Source organism: Gossypium hirsutum, chromosome A10 (assembly GCF_007990345.1).
Source record: "Gossypium hirsutum isolate 1008001.06 chromosome A10, Gossypium_hirsutum_v2.1, whole genome shotgun sequence".
Classification (NCBI taxonomy): domain Eukaryota; kingdom Viridiplantae; phylum Streptophyta; class Magnoliopsida; order Malvales; family Malvaceae; genus Gossypium; species Gossypium hirsutum.
Window position 1 is genome coordinate 696,137 of NC_053433.1, and position 20,997 is coordinate 717,133.

The 20,997-nt window shown below is 32.0% G+C and overlaps 3 protein-coding genes across 5 annotated transcripts; 1 reads left to right on the top strand and 2 right to left on the bottom strand.

The window, feature by feature from the left end:
* Positions 1-4,685: 4,685 nt before the first annotated feature.
* LOC107925299 (ras-related protein RABA5a) lies at positions 4,686-8,319 on the bottom strand. 3 transcript variants are annotated; one of them, XM_016855952.2, is made up of 5 exons: positions 7,983-8,319; positions 6,478-6,554; positions 6,119-6,234; positions 5,530-5,895; positions 4,686-5,269 (listed from the first exon to the last, which is right to left on the bottom strand). In XM_016855952.2, exons 4-5 carry the CDS (start codon positions 5,867-5,869, stop codon positions 4,935-4,937), a joined length of 675 nt encoding a protein of 224 aa, XP_016711441.1. In that variant the 5' UTR covers positions 5,870-5,895; positions 6,119-6,234; positions 6,478-6,554; positions 7,983-8,319; the 3' UTR covers positions 4,686-4,934. The 3 variants fall into 3 exon arrangements, with proteins under 3 accessions (XP_016711441.1, XP_016711439.1, XP_016711440.1); XM_016855950.2 differs by having other exon boundaries at positions 5,530-5,978; XM_016855951.2 differs by lacking the exon at positions 7,983-8,319 and adding an exon at positions 6,654-6,942 and having other exon boundaries at positions 5,530-5,978.
* A 3,155-nt stretch (positions 8,320-11,474) lies between these two features.
* LOC107925173 (inositol transporter 4) lies at positions 11,475-16,491 on the top strand. The gene is made up of 6 exons (XM_016855770.2): positions 11,475-11,802; positions 12,586-12,656; positions 12,763-13,098; positions 14,106-14,213; positions 15,007-15,612; positions 15,706-16,491. The coding sequence occupies exons 1-6, from the start codon at positions 11,667-11,669 to the stop codon at positions 16,234-16,236; spliced, it is 1,788 nt and encodes a 595-aa protein (XP_016711259.2). The 5' UTR covers positions 11,475-11,666; the 3' UTR covers positions 16,237-16,491.
* Positions 16,492-17,448: 957 nt separating this feature from the next.
* LOC107925171 (inositol monophosphatase 3) lies at positions 17,449-20,079 on the bottom strand. The gene is made up of 12 exons (XM_016855769.2): positions 19,791-20,079; positions 19,596-19,651; positions 19,441-19,491; positions 19,099-19,179; positions 18,868-18,971; positions 18,698-18,782; positions 18,543-18,597; positions 18,403-18,446; positions 18,174-18,242; positions 17,989-18,089; positions 17,854-17,910; positions 17,449-17,723 (listed from the first exon to the last, which is right to left on the bottom strand). The coding sequence occupies exons 1-12, from the start codon at positions 19,945-19,947 to the stop codon at positions 17,627-17,629; spliced, it is 957 nt and encodes a 318-aa protein (XP_016711258.2). The 5' UTR covers positions 19,948-20,079; the 3' UTR covers positions 17,449-17,626.
* Positions 20,080-20,997: the final 918 nt, after the last annotated feature.

Sequence of the window (20,997 nt, forward strand, 5' to 3'; positions counted from 1 at the left end):
TTATTATATCAAAACTTGAGATTCAATATCTCAATTTTGATTTGGCATTTTCGTTTTTTTTTATTAGTTCGTCCAAATTGAAAACACCTTTAGTTAAAGTTCGATTTAGTTGGATTTTTTGAACCGTCTATGATAATAAAGTCATCTTCGAGGTTTTTCTTTTTTTTTATGTTAATTTTGAGTTTTAGGATGAATTATTTTATGACTTTTGAACATTAATCGATAATTTATAAATATTTTTTTAGAAAAATTAAAATTTTAAGTTACACAATATTTATTTTAAATATATTTTTATATAAAAATTTTGAATTATTTTCTTTATTTTTAATATAAGATATTTGTTTTATAACATAAAATTAGATTGGATTCAAGTAACTATAATTTTTCAATATATTTTTCAGAAATTTCTAAACGCCTCAATTTGAATTAATTTTTAATTTCTCTATTTTTCTTACAAAATCTTATAGTTGGGTTATTTAACTAATAATAAATATAAAATATCTAAAATTGTGTAAAAATAATTTCATATCATTATTTCAATAATAACAATTAATAATGTTATCAACTAAAATGTATTAATAAGATTCTAAAAATGCTATTTTAATGTTAAAAATAAAAGGGAAATGTATATATATAAGTTTAACATAACATTTAGTATTTCAACTTAACATTTTTTCTTAATTTGATACTTCAACTTTTTTTAGCCTAATTTAATATCTAAATTTGACAATTTTTCTTAATTTGATACCAATTCTTTTTGTCCAATTTAGCATAATAATTAATTAAATAAATAGCACTAAAAGTAATTAAACATATAAAATACAAAAAATATCATATCTGATATATTTCGGTCATATATTAATTATTTTTACTATCTCATAAAAAATAACATTGTTAGTATATTAAAATAATTTGTAAAACGTTTAACAAGTATCAAATCGAACAAAAAAAAATTAGATACCAATTTAAGAAAAAGAGTCAAATATAGATACCAAATTAGGCCAAAAAATTTAAGTGTCAGATTAAAAAAAGTGTCAAATTCATGTACTAAATATTATATTAAACCTTATGTACATTCTTTTAATGCGCTTTTTGAAACGGTTGGTGGTGGAGCTTTGCTGTAGGTGTATGGCATTGCCAGGTGTGGTCTAAGTTGCAACTTCATCAGAAAGAATAAATAAATAAATAAATAAAAATAGAAATAAACATTTATTTTATAAATTATAACCATGAAATTAAATATAAAATTTTTTAATTGATTAAATCGGTTAAACTCTAATGATAAAAGTTAAAGCGACTGATTTATCGATTCCTAATTTAATTTACTGATTTATTTCTCTGCTAATAAATAATTTAATTTGATAAGATTGAAATTTTTATAATGGAGATTCGAAACAGGTCGAGTCGTGCATTATTTTAAGGCAGGGGGAAGCGGCAACCGTTTTGTTGTTACAAGAAGGGTCAGAGAAAGGTAAAGCAAAGGGAGTGCCTCAAAATAAATGAAACCTTCCACTTAGCAATGATTATTGCTTTTCTGTAGATATGTTGTTTTTTTTTTTCCTTTTTGATTAAATCTATCCATATGTTTTTATCTTTTAACGACCAAGCTAAAATAATTTTGTAGGAGTTAAAAATTAAATTATGATTTTTATGATAATAAAAATATAAATCTATTAAATATTTTATATTTTTTAATTTTTAAAAGATTAAATTAAATTTTTATTATTTTTAAGAATAGTTAAAGTGTAATTTTATTTTTACTAATTTAAAATTTTAAAGATTTTAAAAAAGTTTAAGTGAAAAAAAAAATCATTTAAGAAAGGTTAAGATTCTTACTAACCCTCTAATTATGCAATTGTTTAGAACTATTCATAACTCATCCTCAACCTATAAATAGAAGACTTTAGCATGTTGAAATTCACGTCTTTTTGTATTGATAATAATATTTATATTAATTGAGTTAATATGTAATTTTCTATTTTGAATTAATTATATTTAAATTATTGACATTTTATAATAAATTAATTTAAATTCATCCTATAAAAAGAGAATCCCTTATTTTGTTTGAAAGCAACAGCAAAAGCAAAAAAGCAGATAAAATGATTAAAGTGGCATTTGGTGAATGTGGTAGGGTCCTTTGGGTAGTTGGTTTTTGTTTCTTGTTTGTCCACATGCTATGATGATGTTAATATGACGTGAATTCTTTTTGAAGCTATGGCATTTTCTTAATTTTTCGAAATTAATTAATAAATAAAATTTAACTATTATCCTTAATATAATTGTCAAGATAGAAAAGTTAGGAGGGTAATTTGTTACAGCGGTTCAAATTATAGGTGGTGTGAAAAATAATTAAAATAAGAATGATTTATATTGTGGAATATATAAAAATTGTTAGACGTAGAAGTTTTAAGAAAGTGAGGTGTTTTTAGTTTGTTTTTAAGAAGTAATTTTAAGATAAAAATATTTTTAGATAAATTATTTTTTTTAGAGAAAAAGTATTTATTTTAAACTAAAAATAGGCTAAAAACACTTTTTTCAGAGTCAAAAATTTTAGCCTCTCTTTTTAAATTTTTTTTTAAAAGTATTCTTGAGAAGTATTTTTAAACTAAACCTTAATCGGATAAAATTTTTTACAAAATGACCATGTACATTTCTTATCCTTTCTTTCCTAGTGATGGGCGAATATTTATAAGGTGGCGAGTGTAGGTTTAGAATATTGTTGAAGATAATCTAAAAAGATTAGATTAAACGTTTTTCGAATGTGATAGATCATGAAAACATTTCTTATCTTTTGTTAGTTGCATAAAGTTATTAGGCAGAGATCTAATCACGGATTGGGTCAAAAAATAGGCTTGAATAAAAAATAAGACCCATTTAGAAAATTAGTCAAATTTCAAGTAAGTTTTTTTTATTCGAACTCAGACCCGAATTTGTAAAAAAAAAACGATTATTGTTTTGTCACAATTTTCACATTTTTTTGCTATAATTTCGCTATTATATTACTACTATTTTATTATTATTGCTTGAATATTGTATAACTCTTATTTTATTATTAATTCTACTACTATTTTAAAAATATTTGTTTGCTAAGTTGCACCTATTTTAGTGTTATTTAATAAAAAAAAACTTTTAAAAAAATTATTTTTAATTAGTTAGAAAATATTTAGTTTAATGTTTTTAGTATATTTGAAGTATTATATTTTTTAAATTTATTTTATATAAATATAATTTAAAATTTTAATACGGATGGACTAAGTCGAATTTGAATTTTAACATTTTTATCTGAATTAGACTTAAACAAAAGTTTAAACTCGTTTTTTAGACTCAAATTAAGTCTTAGTCTAAAAAGTAAGCTTAAAATCTTATCTCGACTTGACCCGGCTTATTCTAATGTCATCCTTAAACGAGACTGAAACTAAATTCTGTCAACGAAACTATGAGGATGACATTGTGACCATAGGAAGGATAAATTTATCCAATTAGACTCTAATGTCAAATTTAGTAAAAAAAAAACTACAAATACGAATGAGATGTACAGTAGACACGTAATGTGTGAATGCACAAAGCTAAAAGCTATAATAATAAGCTTGAACAAAAAAGGTAAAAAGAAAATGCAACCCATTTCCATGTCCAACAACTGCATTCCACTAGAAAGAGCAACCTAACTTTATAGCTTTTATTTTTTAGTTTCCAAATTCTCATATTCAACCCTAAACCTTTAAACAGTAAGTGAAATCATTAATGACTTATTTGAAAGTTTTGTATTTGAGATTCTTTTGGTGTTTTGGGAATGGAATTGGAATTTGATTAAATTCGGAGTTGATTTAGATTAAGTTTTTAATTAGGGGTAAAGTTTTTTTAATGTTATTTTTTTATTTATAAGATTCAAATTCGAGACATTAGATTAATCTTATCAAAGTTTTAGGATTTAAATTTTAGAAGAATTTAGAGTTGAAGATATAATTACGGGAGAAGATCATATAATAGGATGAGACGAATGATGTCAATACTACAACTGTTACTTAGTTGGCATGCTCTACCTCACTACCCATCCTACTCCACTATGGACGAGAAGTCTTGAAAGCCTCTACTATAAGAATGTTATATATATATCTATCCTCGGATTGCTCCATAATTTTTTCCTAATTATTTTTAAAGTTTTTAACCTTTTTAAAGAACACAAATATTTAAACATAATTTGTTCAAGAAAATTTTAGACTTTAATCTGGAAAAATACAATTAGAATTACGAGGTAGGATGGGACAATTAATTATCATTATCATTCCATATCCACTGCCAAAAAAATTAAAAAAATCCACCTTACTCTACATCCATTTTTCAAAGGATAAAAATCAAAATTTACCATCCCAATGACTACAAAACAAGATCATGTACATGAATGACAACATGGTTGCTTCAATTGGGTTGTATGTATCTTACTGCAGATTTGCACCTCCATTTCGCCATAAAAGTCCAATATCAATATTTGCAAGCTATTCATTTGGAAGTGGATATGGAGTTTTCTTAAGCACCTAGGCTATTATGCAATGGGGTTGGCCATTTGCTTTACCAATTGCAGTAACAGTAATAATGGGGAAATAAGACATGGTGGTTGGCTTGTTTTTTTTTTTTTAATCATTTTGAATATGTAAAACCACAGTCAAACAAAACAGAGGAAATTACACTGACATTCTAAATATATTATCTTATATCATTTGCTTTTCTTTTCCCCTTTTAATGCCCACTTCACCGTCACTTTCATTTACATCTTTAGCTAATCCATGTATCAACCACCATAAGATTATCATGGACATGTCAAAACAAGTATTTATTAACATTTTACCGGTAGGGAAGAAGATGAAGAAGTAATTATCCGCAACTTGAGGCCTAACCGATGGGACCAGAGGAGCATAGGGTTTATAGTTTCTGAAGCATCAACAACAACCGCCACCCGCTTTAGCCTCTGCTGCATCAGGTTGTGGGTTATCTTCTGACGGTAGAACCACGGTCTTTCCATCAAATGAAGAAGAATCTGGCTTATTCAGCTCGTGAGACATCATAACTTTCTTGCTTAATATGTTATAGATCTCTTTAACAACTGTCTGAAAGGCAGCTGCTACATTGGAGGAATCAAGGGCAGACGTCTCCATGAAAAACAAACCCTGTGCCTCCGCCAAAGACTTGCCTTCAGCAATAGATACTTCCCTGGCATCCCGGAGATCTGACTTGTTGCCTACTAAAATGGTAACTACGTTCATGTCAGAGTGAGCTGTTCAAAAAGACAAACCACACGAGTCAATCCTTAGTCATCAAGGCCTAAAACTGACAACTCTTTAACATTCACGAGAAGGGCAACTAAAATATGCCATAATATGGCTAAGGGTCCCTTTGAAAACAGGATAAAACTAGCCCTTTTTTGAACTCGAGAGACTTTTGATAAATCATAGAAATGAGATTTGCATCGAGAAGGTTTCTACATGGACCGTAACCATGTGTAATCAAAAAAGACAAGTTCATCGTGGTTCTTACTCTGAAGTTCATTTAGCCATCTGCCGATGCTATCAAAAGTCTGTCGTCTGCTGATGTCATACACAAGGAGAGCTCCAACCGCACCTCGGTAATATGCAGATGTAACAGCCCTAAAACGCTCCTGACCAGCTGTATCCCAGATCTGTGCCTTAATTTCCTTCCCATCTATATGGACCTTCTGGGTTTGAAACTCGACTCCTATGGTCGACTTTGAGTTAGGGTAGAACTCATCCCTAGCGAATCTTGCAAGTAAATTCGATTTCCCAACAGCTGAATCACCAACCAATACGATCTTGAAAAGGTAATCCTCGGTTTTCTCTTCCTCAGTCACAAAATTCATTTTCCAACCTTACGAGGATCGTCACTCTACAGAACCATATCAATAATAAATAACACTCAGCATTCAGGTTCTTTTCCGGGACGAAAATTGTCAACTAAGAAACGCCAACCTTAAAAATTCAAGAACAAAAACGGGTTTAGAGAATAAGGAACAAAAGAAGTTGGAAAAGGAAACTTGAAATGAAGGGAAGGTATAATAAGTACAAAATGCCACTCAGCAATTGCTTGTATGAAGAATCTGAGAAAATACCTATCTTCTGAAGCAAATATTGGATCAATTGAATAAAAAAGGACTAACTTCTACGCCACTCTCTGCATCCTGCAATTTAGGCAAATCTATCACGAACGCTCCAAGTGATATGTTCCCTGCAGTGACAACACAACATGAACGGAAACACTAAAACCATCAAAAATACTCAACCAGCATAAATAAATGCACAAGTTGCTTCAGTTTTGAGTATAATAACAGTGTCCCGCTAAAGGATTCATGATAAGTAAAATTTTCATCTGAACTTAAAAAGTAAAATAGGCAACTGGTTTGGTGCAACAAGTGATATGCTACTCGTTAAGGTCTTACAAATAGAGTCCTAAGAAGGCAAGAACCAGTACCTTGAAACCTCCAATAAGCTTGCTTCCACCTTGCCGGGCACATCAAATCCCACTTAAGCTCCCTCTATGACTTAGATCTTGGAAGCAAAAAACAAGAACATAAGATAAATGTTAGATCATTTGTCAGAATTACATTTTAACAGCAAGTCAGTACTTTAGAGGATATTGAAAAGAACCTCATAAATGCCATATTAGAAGCCTCGAACAAGAGCTAATACAATACGTGACTAATAATAGTGGCTCCGAAGATTCCTATGCTTCCACTTTGCCTCTTAACCAGTAAATCATCATATTGGTATTTGTATTAAGTTTAAAATTTACGGACAAAAGTGACGTTAAATAACAAAAACTAGAGGCCCAAAATTGTTAAGACTCTTTGAACACTACTTCTATAGCTACGAGGACCTTCAAGAATTCAACCATGCACTATAACCTTCAATAGTAATATAAGACGCTTGGTAGTATAGCAACAAGAATGAACTTATGCACTGCACTTTATTATAGCTCAATAGGGATTGCTTAGAACATTACCTCTGGAACATGATCCAGGAACAACATATAACTTCATATATAAATGAAGCCTTGTACTTTCAGTTCTAAATGCGGCCCTCCTTTAATGAGGTCTTTTGTCTTATTCCTTGTCTTAATTATTAAAGATGCTGAAAAACTCAGTCTTTAAAAGTTATTTATTTATTCACAAGATTGTTTTTCGAAAGAGTTAAAATTGCAGATTCAAAAACTTTACCGCTTCGTAGACAGCTCATAAATCTTCACCGAAACAAAGAACCTCGATTTGGAAAACTAGTAAAACACTGATCACAACAATACGAAAGTAGAGTACTTGCACTTTGCATAGTTATATAGACTCAGTTTCCCATCAAAGAGATGCCATTATAAACTCGAATCACTGAGCGAACTACCATCGAAATTTTATAATTCGCAGTTCCCTAAAATACTGAAACAAGTGAACCAATCAAGTCCACATATTGAACCAAAAAAAAAAAGAAAAAAGAAGGGACTTAATAGCACCAAATTTGAAGTCTCAAATGGCCAAATGAATTCACTTTTGCAGAGCTACAAAATCCGGAATCAACTTTTTACCAACATTTTAAAACTTATATCAACTAGCCGCTGGTGTAGTGTCAAATGACTTGCGTTATTTAAGCTTGGGTTCAAACCCAAACAACCCTTTATCCAAAAAAAACCCTTATAATGAGTTAAAAACACAACTTTCTACATTAGATGAGCCAAAAGATGATATATAATAATATCCCAGATGGAATCACTAGACCTCTAAGCTATTAACGAAACAAAATTAGAAAACAACAAACAAAGAATTGAAACAAGAAACAACAATGAAAAAAAGGGTGATTGAGATTCGGCATTGACAAATGAAAACCTAACCAGTAATGAGTGCGACAAATCAAACCCATTATTTATAAACATAAAAATAAAGCGAATGCCAAAAAAGATTAAATAAATAGATCGCGTTTCATTGCACTCACCGACTATACGAAGAATTGCGAGGCTAAAAACCAGAGCAAGCCCTTGGGTTTTTGTGTCGGAATGAGGATGAAATCAAAGAGGGGTTAAAATGGGAATGCGTTTAAGAATCGGATCTGAATGGAAATGAAATGTAAAAGAATGAAAGAAGAAGAAAAATTTCAAAGTGTTTTCATGTTTTTGTTTATTTGAATGAAGAAACAATATTAAGGGTTACGCAATTGCTACGAGGTGGAAGCTCAGGCTCAGTCTCAAGCTGGGACTCGGACTCGGACTCAGTCGTTGGCCAGAGCCAGCCAAGAGATTTGCATTTACTCTGCTTACCGGCATAGCCTCCCCACTATAATTTCATGGGCTCATTTTTGGGCCTCTTAATGGGACTATGGCCCTCACTATATTGTTATGGTTAAACTATACTCCAAGTCCTTGTATTATTTATATATTTTAAGTGTAATCCCTAAACTTTTATTTTTAAGAATTTAGTTCATCTATTTTAATTTCAAATTGTTAATACCATTAATTTTTTTAAAAAAATTTATATGATATTTAAAAATAGAAAAATATTCACTTTGTAACCATGTAACAAAAAATTAACACTGTAATAATAAACCTAAATTTAATTTAAAAAATGAACAGTACTAACAATTAAAATCACATTTTTAAATATGAAAAATAAAGGAACTATATTCCAAAAAATAAAATAATAAATTTCACATGTATAAAAAATGCAAAAACTTTGAGCAAATTCGTAAGACTCAAAACTCCTTAGTTGATTTAGTTGTCAACTACACTACAAAGTAATCAATTAGGCAGTGAAATTATTTTATGAACCCTTCCCACCAGAGGCGGATACAAGGGGGTTGGCAGTGGAATAATATTTAGGCCCTTGAATTTTTTTTAAAATTTTAAATTAGTAAATGTAAAATTATACTTTGCCCCCCTAAAATTATAGAAATTCGATTTAATCCTATAAAAATTATAAAGATATAGACTATAAAAAATTAAATTTTCATTCGGCCCCCCTAAAAATTTGTTCTGGCTTCACCCATGCTTCCCATTACATCATTATGGTCCCTTTTCAATTATATAATGATCTTTCAATAATTTTTTCTATATTATTGATATATGATTTTGGTAATATTTTTTAGCCCGAACCCCTGGGATCATGAATGATATAATGGGAAGAGTTCATAAAAATAATTTCTCCTAAACGACAAGTAGTTGCCTAAGATTTCCATTTCGTATAGTATGTTATAAATTTTGTTCCCTTTAATTTTTATAAAACCTCCTTATAAATCCTTAAATAAAATTTATATTTTACTTCGAACATTTATAATTCAATTCCAATCCCTTTAATTTATAATCAAAACATCCAAATATAAAACTCCGCCATTAAAAATAGTATCAAAATGATTTTATATGAATTAAAATACAAAATATAAATTTAATATGAATTACTGATATTTATGAGAGAGAGAAGATGCAGTAGAGCAGGTGCTTAAATGTTCTGTAAGAAGAAAAGGAAGATTTACAATTCAGTGAAAACTTTTTTATATTGTGGGAGAACCATATTCTGAAACTACGGTTGAAATGCAACAGAACAAGAATGTTGGAATGGAGGGCCCAGTCCTAGCCATAGCCCTGGGGATGTTCATCAGCTACCTAAAACATTGATCTCTCTCTCTCTATGTATATCTACACCCGTGACTGTTGGTTGGAATGATAATAATTTTGATATCTCTTAAATCATTTGGTTTAAGTATTAGGGGAAATAGTGTTTGAGAACTTCATTTTAAAATGATTCCAACTCAATTGAATATTAACTTTAATTTTGGTTCTATTGATGGTATGTCGAATAAGGTGGATATGGCGGTAAAGATGTGTGGTTTACCTCATTTTATATAAGGTAAAGGACGGCTTAATAAGGCGATCATAAATGATAAATGATAAAGTGTGTTAGGATTGAGTGAAGGGAGAGAGAAGAAGAAGAGAATAGGAACCTGTTTAATGTGGGCCTTGAGTCTTATAAACTCCTAACCCTCGTCTCGAGGTGTCATGTGTCAAGCTTCTATAGATGAATTAGAAATAGGTAGCCAACTGATCTGTTGGTATAGGCCTAGGAAGCTTGGTGGCTAGATGAGCTTTCAATCATCTCAGATGAGACGTGGTGGTTCGAGTTAAATTGGCGATTAATTAGTAGGGCCTTGTTGCATGTTGGGCAGAGGGGTGCTTGAATTCACTACTCGATCTTGACGATTTTAGGATATAACAAGCTTTTTCTATATAATAAGAGTAAAATTATAATTTAATAAGATAAAAATATATCAAAATAAAAAACTCGATTCAACTTGTAAATTATCTTAATCAAGTATTATATATAGTACTTAAATTCACTTGGATCAATAACTTGAGTTATTTGAGCTTTATTCGATAATTACCGAATAAAATTTTAAATTTTTTAATCAAAATTAAATAACGTGTGAAGATAGAATTCTCATTTACACCCTAATCTAACTTCAATCAGTTCAAAATTTAATTAAAATGAGTATAGGATACAAGCTTGTAGAAATGAAAGCATGCAGATGGATTTGCGGCCAATGCCATACCTCGTATGGTCATACCGTACGTGTCAGCTTTATTTGGCAACAATAATTGCGTGCAGCGCAGCAGCAGTCGGCAGAAACCTTGGCCACCTCCATGTGGTTAAATTCAATATTTGCCTCAGCCTCTCTTTAACTGGACCACCTTTCTTTTGGCCACCACGTTTATTTTCTTTGGATTGCAGTTATATCATCACCGCCATACCATATAAAGTATGAATAGACTGCCGACAGTTTGATGAGTTATTGGGATACCGATATGGTAAGTTATTACTCGTTCTGGGTTATCGAGTTTTATGGTTTTGTCCATAAGAGACATCTCAGTGGTTGATAGTAATGTGAAAAACTATGAAAGGGAAAAACATTATGGAGCTTTCTTGTACTAGATGTTGGCTAGTATTTTGCTTCATTTATTAAAATAATAGATAAATTAAATGATATATATTAGATTAAAAAGTAAATCGATCATTTCTATTAAAAAATTAATTTGTTTTTGCTATTGAAAGTTGACATAGTTGATAACGTGACACATGTACCTTATGCGGACATATAAAAATCTATTTTTAATAACAGAAAAAATAAAATACAAACCAAATCTTAAAATAAAAGCTTTTATGATAGTTTTACCGAATATCACATCCTTTCCTACTCTAAAACAGATCCATTGTCTTCGGTGGCACCTTGCTAGAACCCTTAAGAGTTAGCTTTGATACCATGTGTCACTACACGAAATTTTAAAACCCTAAACAAATGGAGTCAATTGCATGAAAAATCCCACCCAACTGTCGGGAAATCAGTTTTTTCTTCCACGACTTTGTCTTCTAAAACCATTATTTAAATTATTAATCCCATTTTTTGTACAATAGTTTTATTTTATTTCTTTTAATGGTTGAATTTTGTTTATCGTTGCATGAACATAGTAATGGTTTCATCATCTCATGATCATCCAATTCTTTTTTGATTGTTTTATTTATTTAACAAAAGAAAAAAAAAGTTCCATATGGTGGAGGAGATTGTTAATTTTGTGTTTATAAGATAATTTGTTTAAACGCAAAAGGAGAAGGTTGAGCTTTTGCTGTGACAAAAATGGTGGAAGGTGGTATCTCAAAACCAGACAAGACAGAGTTCACTGAATGTTGGAAGACAACATGGAAAACACCTTATATCATGAGACTTGCATTGTCTGCTGGTATTGGAGGGCTCCTATTTGGTTATGACACAGGTAAGTTAAAATTTTGGTTAAGAATCATTTTAATTACTAAATTCTAAAATGGTACCCATACTGTAAAGCTTTCCAGTTGAGTCATCAAATTAAAGTAACTTGGTCTAGTCAGGGGGAAGCTTGAAAATTATTTTAGGAAGGGGAAAAAAGTTGAATTATAAGTTTTTATGGGGCAAAGTGTAATTTTGTCATCACACTAACTTATAATTTTACAGTTATTAGGACTTAAATGCAATTTTGTCATGTTAGGGGTTAAGGTCGCTGCCTACCCTACCAGCTTCCATGTTAAATGCATGACGAGATCTGACATAGTTCGTTTTTTAATTATGTCCGATCCAAATTCAATTGTTTGTTAGACTGATAGAAGGACCTGATTAGAGTGAGACTTAATGTTAAGGATTTAATTAGTGTTTTGAAATTAAGTGATCGATTTAGAATTTAGCTAATAATTTGAGAACGTTTGATGAAATTAACCCTATTATTTTTATTACTAATACATAATTTTGAATACATCCTATCCAAATTGACGGTTAGACCCATGAAAGGATCTAATTGGAATGATACTTTAGTTTGAGGATTTAACTGGATATTTTAACCCTACTGAGATTCATAAACCATGTTTATTTTATTAATGAAATGCCCTTATGAGCCGAAATATTTAAAAAAAAAAATCAAGCTGAGAGGATACTTAAGTTTAAGGATGTAACTGAATTGTTTTGAAAGTTTAAGAATGTCTAATGGAATTAACCCAAAACAGTAGTAACCATTATCGTTGTATTGCAGGGGTGATTTCTGGTGCATTACTGTATATCCGCGAGGACTTTCATGAAGTTGATAGAAAAGCATGGCTACAAGTATGAAAAAAACAACTACTTTAATATACACAAATTGCCTATTTCGTTGTCCATTAACGCACTAATTATATATATATACACATTATTATGTGTTGATTTTTTTCAGGAAACCATCGTGAGCATGGCTGTCGCAGGTGCCATCATCGGAGCTGGATTCGGAGGGTGGATAAACGACAGGTTCGGGCGGAAAATATCGATTATGGTGGCCGATGTTTTTTTCTTTGTGGGTGCAATAGTGATGGCCCTGGCTCCGGCACCGTGGATGATTATCCTCGGACGGATCTTTGTGGGTTTCGGTGTGGGAATGGCTTCGATGACGGCACCACTTTATATCTCAGAAGCTTCGCCGGCTAGGATCCGAGGTGCACTGGTTAGTACCAATGGGTTGTTAATCACCGGAGGCCAGTTTCTATCTTACTGTATCAACCTGGCTTTCACTCACGTAAGTTTTAGGTTTAATTGTGGTTTTAGTCCTTTTGCTATGCTGAAATTCAGAATTATAAGAAATTATAATTTAATTTATTCAAAATTACATTACTATACTTTCAAAAATTTATAATTCAAATTTAATATTTTTTTTAAATATTTGGTTGTGACCTTGGTGACATGTAAATTTGTTATTATTTCAACATAGTTAATTAGGGTTTTCACCTAACCTTGACTTATGACCAAATAATTGTAATTTTTTTACACATCACTATTTTAATGACAACAACTTAGTGTTGGGGAAAAGCACTCAGTTTTCACCACTGTATTTCATAATGTTATTAAAAAGTTTAAAATGATAACATTGAAATTTGTAAATTTTATGAACAATTATTTAAAAAAAATAGGTTTTAAGCATTTAGATGATTTGTAAATTTATTACTAATATGATAAAGTTTTTGTTGGATGAATAGAATGAATAAGTAATAGTATCATATTATTTTATCATTGATTCAATATAATTGACTAAATTTTTAAGTGATTTTAATTGTGTAATCAATTAACAGTTCATCGTTACTTTAATAATAGCAGTCTAGAGTGTTATCAATTTGGACCTATTAATAACATTACGAAGGTAACAATGTTAAATTTTTGTGTTTAATTTGGGTTTAGGACTAATTTGATGGAAGTTAATTGCTAATATTATTAGGTTTATATTTTTCATGATTTTGTTAATAGAATAAATTTAGTTTAATTTTGTATTTAATTTGTCAAAACAGTCTAATTGAGGTGATTTAATTCAAGATTTAGGGTTGATTTGATGAAAGTTAATTGCTAATATTATTAACAAATTATGAATTTTCATCAAATCAACTCTAAAATTGAAATTAAATATTTAAAATTAACATTGTTATCTTCACATGCTAAAATGTATAACTTTTATCAAATACATATATTACATTAAAAGAAGTCAAGTTTAAATATTAAAATACGAATTAAATCTATTTTTTTTATGTGTTTCAGGTTACAGGATCCTGGCGTTGGATGCTTGGAGTAGCTGGACTCCCCGCTGTGGTTCAATTTGTGTTGATGCTTTCACTTCCAGAGTCTCCTAGGTGGCTTTATAGAAAGGTTTAAGCAATTCTTTGCAATATTAGATCAGATTACTGTTGAAAGGAGGTTGACTTTTCGAGAAAAAATTGTGAAATGCCATCCATTGGAAGTTGATAGATTTGATATTGTCTTCTGGTGACGGTTTTGTCTCCCACCTTTATTGAGAGCTTAAGTGGTAATGTCCTATATATAATAGAGTCTAGATTTATATCCCATTAAGTGCGCTAAAAGTATCATGGAGGCTTTTGTGTTGAGACTCGAATTGCATTCTACCTTCTCTAATAAAAAGAAAAAAAAAAGACAAGTTAGTCATTGTATATTAGATCAAAGAGCAAACTGATCATTCTGTTAAAAAATTATTCATTTCTATTGTTAAAAACTAATTCGTGTATGTCAACTAAGGTACATGTGGCACGCCACATGTAACTGTCTTGTTATTCTGTCAGCAAACAGTATAAACGGATGAAACTTTAACAAAAATGATCAATTTGCTTTTTGATCTATCATATAGGGACTAATTTGTTCATTTTTTAAATAGAAGGCAAATTGCAATGACTGCTAATACAGAGGCCTTCATGATATCTTTACCCACTAAATGCAAACATTAGATTTCCTTAGTGGGTAAGACACTCTTGTATTGTGAAACTACCATCGGATCTTAGCAAAATCAGGATACAAAACCCTACACTAAGAACAATATTGACCCGTTGAGAGATTTACCAACTACAAACTTCTCCCAACAAAGTCGAACACCCTCAACGATTACATATCAATTTCCAATAATAACAATGATAATAGTTGTGATGTTTAGAGCAAGGTAGATGAGGCCAAATCCATCCTAGAAAGAATATACCCTGCAGAAGAACTTGAAGACGAAATGAATGCTCTAAAAATCTCAGTGGAAGCTGAAAAAGCTGATGAACATGCCCTTGGTGATAGTATGACACAAAAGCTAAAGGGAGCTTTCAAGAATGTCGTTGTCCGAAGGGGACTGTATGCCGGTGTGACAGTTCAAGTGGCTCAGCAATTTTCAGGCATCAATACCGTCATGTATTACAGCCCGACCATCGTTCAGTTCGCTGGTTTCGCTTCAAACAAGACTGCAATTGCCCTTTCTCTCATAACTTCCGGTCTCAATGCTGTTGGGTCTATTGTCAGCATGACTTTTGTCGATAGATACGGCAGGAGGAGAATGATGATCATTTCCATGATCGGCATAATTGCTTGCCTTGTGGTGTTAACCATTGTCTTCTCTCAAGTCGCCACCCATTCGCCGAATATCGACCACTTTGAATCGATGCACTTTGCTCTAAATGCTTCTTGTTCGAGTTATGTGAGAGCTAACGATCCAGCATCATGGAACTGCATGTCCTGTTTGAGAGCTGAATGTGGCTTTTGTGCTAATGGGGTAAACAAAGTAAGTATTATTATTGGGTTAATTTCACCATACATCCCAAACTATCACGTATTTTAAATTGATCCTGAAACTTTAAGACATCTGTTGTTATAGTATACTCCCGGACCATGCTTGGCATTGAGCAAAGACATAAAGGATTCATGTCGTGAGAAACACCGTACTTGGTACAAAGATGGTTGTCCAAGCCGATTCGGGTTCCTGGCAGTGGTGTTCCTAGGACTTTACATCATATCATACTCCCCCGGAATGGGAACAGTGCCATGGATCGTGAACTCTGAGATTTACCCCTTGAGATACAGAGGTATTGGAGGAGGGATAGCTGCAGTTGCAAACTGGGTATCTAATCTAATTGTTAGCCAGACATTCTTAACCCTCACCAAAGCTCTTGGCTCTGCCGGGACCTTCCTCTTGTTTGCTGTATTTTGTGGAATCGGACTCATTTGCATCTTCTGGTTCGTGCCTGAAACCAAAGGACTGCAGTTCGAGGAGGTGGAGAAGCTGCTTCAGGCCGGTTTCTGGCCTGAAGCATTTAGGAAAAGCTCAGAGGAGACTAAGGTAGATAAGGGTAAAGGTAAGGCTAAGGCTGAGGCCGATACCGAGACCAAGCCCGAGCCTAGTTCCTAACTCCTACCTATCATTCATCCCATTGCTGACAATAACTTTTCTCATTGGTATCCTTGTAATGCAATTACAATCTTATTGATGAATAAAAAGTATTGGCCAGTTCAATTACAACCATTTTCCTCCAACCAAACATTTCTTGGTTTTAAATTTACTACTTCGATTGCATGTATCAATATATGCGTTTGTATGATGGTGTTGAACCTGTTGATGAGCATTTTTAGGCAAATGGTGATGGTTCCCTGAATTTCTTTTTCATATTAATCCCTAAACTTGACAACTTTGCCCAGTTTTGGTTCCGGGCACTCTTAAGATTATGCAGTGTCATCACTGAAAATTTTATGTGATGACATGGCACAATCTCAAAGTGTTACACTGTTACATGGGCCAAATGTGGGAAAAGTTTACCAAATTCCAAGACTAATGTAAAACAAAAAAAAGGTTTAGGGATTAAGTTGGGAAAAATTATCAAGTTCAGGGACTTAATGTTGCTTTATCCCTAACTACTTCTACACCAAATAAGAGCACAGATCAATGGCCTTACCATTGCACAAAAATAACATGCATCCACCTATAGCATATCAACATACTCCCCATATCCAATATGTAGGAAACAAACAATCATTACTCAATAACCCAAGGATCAAAGCTCTTATTGATTAACTTCAATGATCAATGAAAACAACTGTTTGTTCTTTTAACTATGAGCAGATAAATAGAGTGTGCTACACATGCATCATGCATAATGCAGTAATAACACAATGGATTACTAATTAATTTAGCTTTAATTTTTGTCATGTACCGTACATGTTCATTTTGACTATATAGATATAACATATTATATAAAATGTCATCATTCCCAAGTGAGTAGTGGGAGAGCAGTGATTGGTACTAGTTGATATATGGGAGAATGTAATGGATAATCTACACCTAGTCCTAGGACAAGGGGGATGGTGGGCCATATCTAAACCATGGACACTTGCATGGCCCGGGCCTAATGCATATGCCCCCCGCCCCCTTTTATTTTAACCAGCTTCTTAACCGAACCAATTTGACTGAAAACCATCGGTTAAGTTAGTTTGAACTGACTTTTGTTCACCCCTAAAGCTTGACAAAGGCAAAGGCTAACCACTGGTGAGAATTGATAAACAAATACATGTCCCCTATGCCTATTGTTTTCGGTTCCCCTAAACTTGATTAATTACAAACTAATAATTCAGCAAAAGCAGATTTATATTGGCAATCTTGCAAGTTGTAATAATGGGCTTCTACAAAATAATCTGGCCTATTGCCAAAGCCAAGAATATAAATGTCTCAACAATCTCCCCCACAAGAAAAAAAGTAACTCAACATATTCATAAAAAATAATGGCAGACTATACATAACTGCAACTTCATTCTGTCTGCTTCAAAACCTCGACAAATGCATCTTTCAGGAAAGGATTTGAAGCAGCGACTTTTGGAGCTGTGATATCAAAATCTTTCCCGAACCTGATCCAATAAACAAGAGCCACCACTGGTTAACAGCATGTATAAACTTTCCATTAGCATTTCTCTTTCTCTATTAGATTTCAAGACAAAATAGTTTAAAGATTGCTTAGTCAAAGATTTAGCTTCTTACGGATCATACACAAGGCCTCCAGCTTCGTTAACGATTAAAACACCAGCTGCCACATCCCTGAACAAAGAGGCAGACACTGTCAATCATTTACTGAACCGCAACTTTCATCAAACATTAAAATGACTAAAAGCATACCATGGGCCCCCATATCCAAGTTCGTAAAACAGATCGAGCCTTCCACATGCAATTCCACAAAGGTTCAATGCACAAGAACCGCTCATCCGAAGTGATCTCACCTTTTAATCAAAGGAAATTTTGTTATGTATTTAAAGTTTTCAAGATGTAGTAACAAAAGGAATCCATGCAAAGTTTTCTTTTACCTTGAAAAGTAAGCTATTGATTCGATTTGTAGTAACATCCACTGTTAACTTATCTCGTTTTGTTCCAACCTGCTCAATAGAAAGAAAAAAAAGAAGTTAAATTAAGTTTTTACATGCTTACAAAACAATCCAACAATGAACTAAAAATTATTAAGTTCATTAACACCCAACAATGAACCAAAAAAATCGGGTAAAAATCAGAAATTTCAGAACATAAGAAGTTCCACACCTCTGTTGCAAGTAGAGACTTCACAAGTTCGGTTTGAGATGAAACTGCGAAATTTCAAAGCAAAATAACACATCTTTAAGAGACCTGTTTGAAAGTTTTTGGACTTAATATATATCATGAGCATCGGGTATTAGATTCACCTCTTATAGGCGTCCCATTGAGAAAAGCACCTTTTCCAAGTACAGCAGTGAAGAGCTGCATGCCATAAACCCGGTAATATTTGTTTAACTTGTGATAAAGAAAAACTCTTAGATTTTTTTAAGCAAACTTCATTGTCTTAAAGGGTAATTCTCACCTCATCCATTATTGGATTGTAAACAACACCAACTGTAGGAACTTTCCCAATAGTAAGACCAATGGAGACACACACAAAGGGGAACCTACATGATTGCAAACAATTGACATGAAAATGATCGAACACCTTAATCTCAGATATAAACACAAGTCAAAGAAAAGGTATTTTACCCATGAACAAAATTAGTTGTTCCATCAAGGGGATCAACTATCCAGGTAGGCTCATCAGTCAGCTCTGATGCACCACAGGCAGCAGTGGTTTCTTCCCCAATGAACTAAAAGAAAATATACAGCACTTATAACATACCATAAAAATGGTTCGATAAAACTAGGTCGTTTTCTTATGCTCGTATTTGAATCTTGATAGATACATGGTAAAAGAATTTGATTTAAAGAGCTAACCTTATGAGAAGAGTAATGCTGCTTGAGATGATTAAAAACAAGATCTTCACATGCCTTATCAGTCTCAGTGACCAAATCGACCTGAACTTAGATAAAATAAGCAATTTTTAAGTAGCCATTTTCAATTCTAAATAAGATTGAACCACGACCAATCTGAAAAACAACCCAAGAAACTCTTATAAGATTAGATAACCCAGTTTCATCAGCTACTCTACTAGTAATCAATGAGAGCATTTGTTGAACCAAAATAATCTATCAAAATTTATGAATTTTAATACCCTTATCAGCTAAAAAGAAATGGGGATAAAATAAAAATTACGAGAGGGGGAATAAAAGAAAGACCTGGCCTTTATGCTCCACATTCTTAGTCTGGTAAAACCCTTGACGGATTATCTATAAAAAACATCAAATAAAAAGAAAAATGTGAGAGTAATAAGCTGAACAAATCAATGAAGTAAATTGAACAGAAAAATGGAAAAATGAAAACTTTAATGAACCTCGCCGGCTTTCTTAGCTGCGTCAACTGCAGTGGCCAAGAACTCTTCAGGAGAACCTGAAATCCATAGAATTTATATAAGAAAACAAAAAAAAAACGGATAACAGTGAACAAGAAATTGAAATCCCATCAATGGAAATGTCAAGAAGATGATGAAAATTAGAGGGAAATACTAATCTGGGTTCATAGTTCCCACCATTGTCAGCCATGTTAGATTGGTTTGTGAGAGAAAGTGAAAGAAAGAATGGCCGATGGTGAATTTGTAGGTGATTTGGAAATTGGGTTGAAGGGCTTTTCAAGTAGTAATTAGGACAAGAAACAACAGCATTAGTGACAAACAAAACGAGACCCATGTGTTGATTTTATATGCACAATCCACTGCAAATAAATGCCCCTTTATTTCCTAATATTCTCTTATTTCTTTTGTTTGGAGAATAAAAACCATGTCTTTGATGTTTGAACATCCACGTTATTAGTAACAAAAATTAACATTCGTTACTTAGTGGATCTATAATGCAGATATATCTGGTTGTTATGTAATTTTGCTTTACTATCATTAGTATTATTAGAGTTAGAAGTACATATTGTTTAGTAAAACTTTGGCATATTAGTTCATTCACCTAGGAATAACGAAATTAGCATCCATATATTGTTTTCACAGTTCACTCACTCGTTTTCCTCACGGGTATGAGGGTCTAATTATTTTTTAGTAAATCTAGATTTAAAAAAAAATTTATTGATTGAACTGACTATTCAATTAATTAAATAAAAGTTAAAAATTAACCGATTTAATTATAAAAACAATAACAGATAAGAAAATGGCCGCTTTGTGACGAGTACTGCAGCCGTTGCTTCATTGAATACCAATATGAGGAGATTCATGGAATATGCCAATGTGCCTTTGTCTATCATCCGATTATCTTTTCTGATGTGAAAGGTAGACGAAATCAAATGGTCCAATCAACCGAAGCTTCCTTACTTCCTTCCACCATACAATCTCCTTTTCTTGCCCTTTCCTCTCTCTTCCTTTTTGAAGACAAACTTGGACCAAATAACCAATCCTTTACCAGTTACTACCACTCCACGTGATGCTCGAAAGGCCCTTGCTTTGCATTTCTTCTTTTAAAATAAATAAAATATATACACCTTTAATTAAATGGCATCAACTAATGGCGTACAATTAATATATACATTACCAATTCATGCAGAATAATTATTTGATATACAAAGATGAATTTTTTAAATTACACAAGCATAATTAAAAGACTGTCACTTGCACTTTTTATTAATGAAACATGTGATTTCTTAACTCCATTTATAGAGTTGGAAAATTTTATTGTTATTGATAGTATATCAAATACTAATTCATACAGTAAACAAATTATACTTGTTTAAGATATATC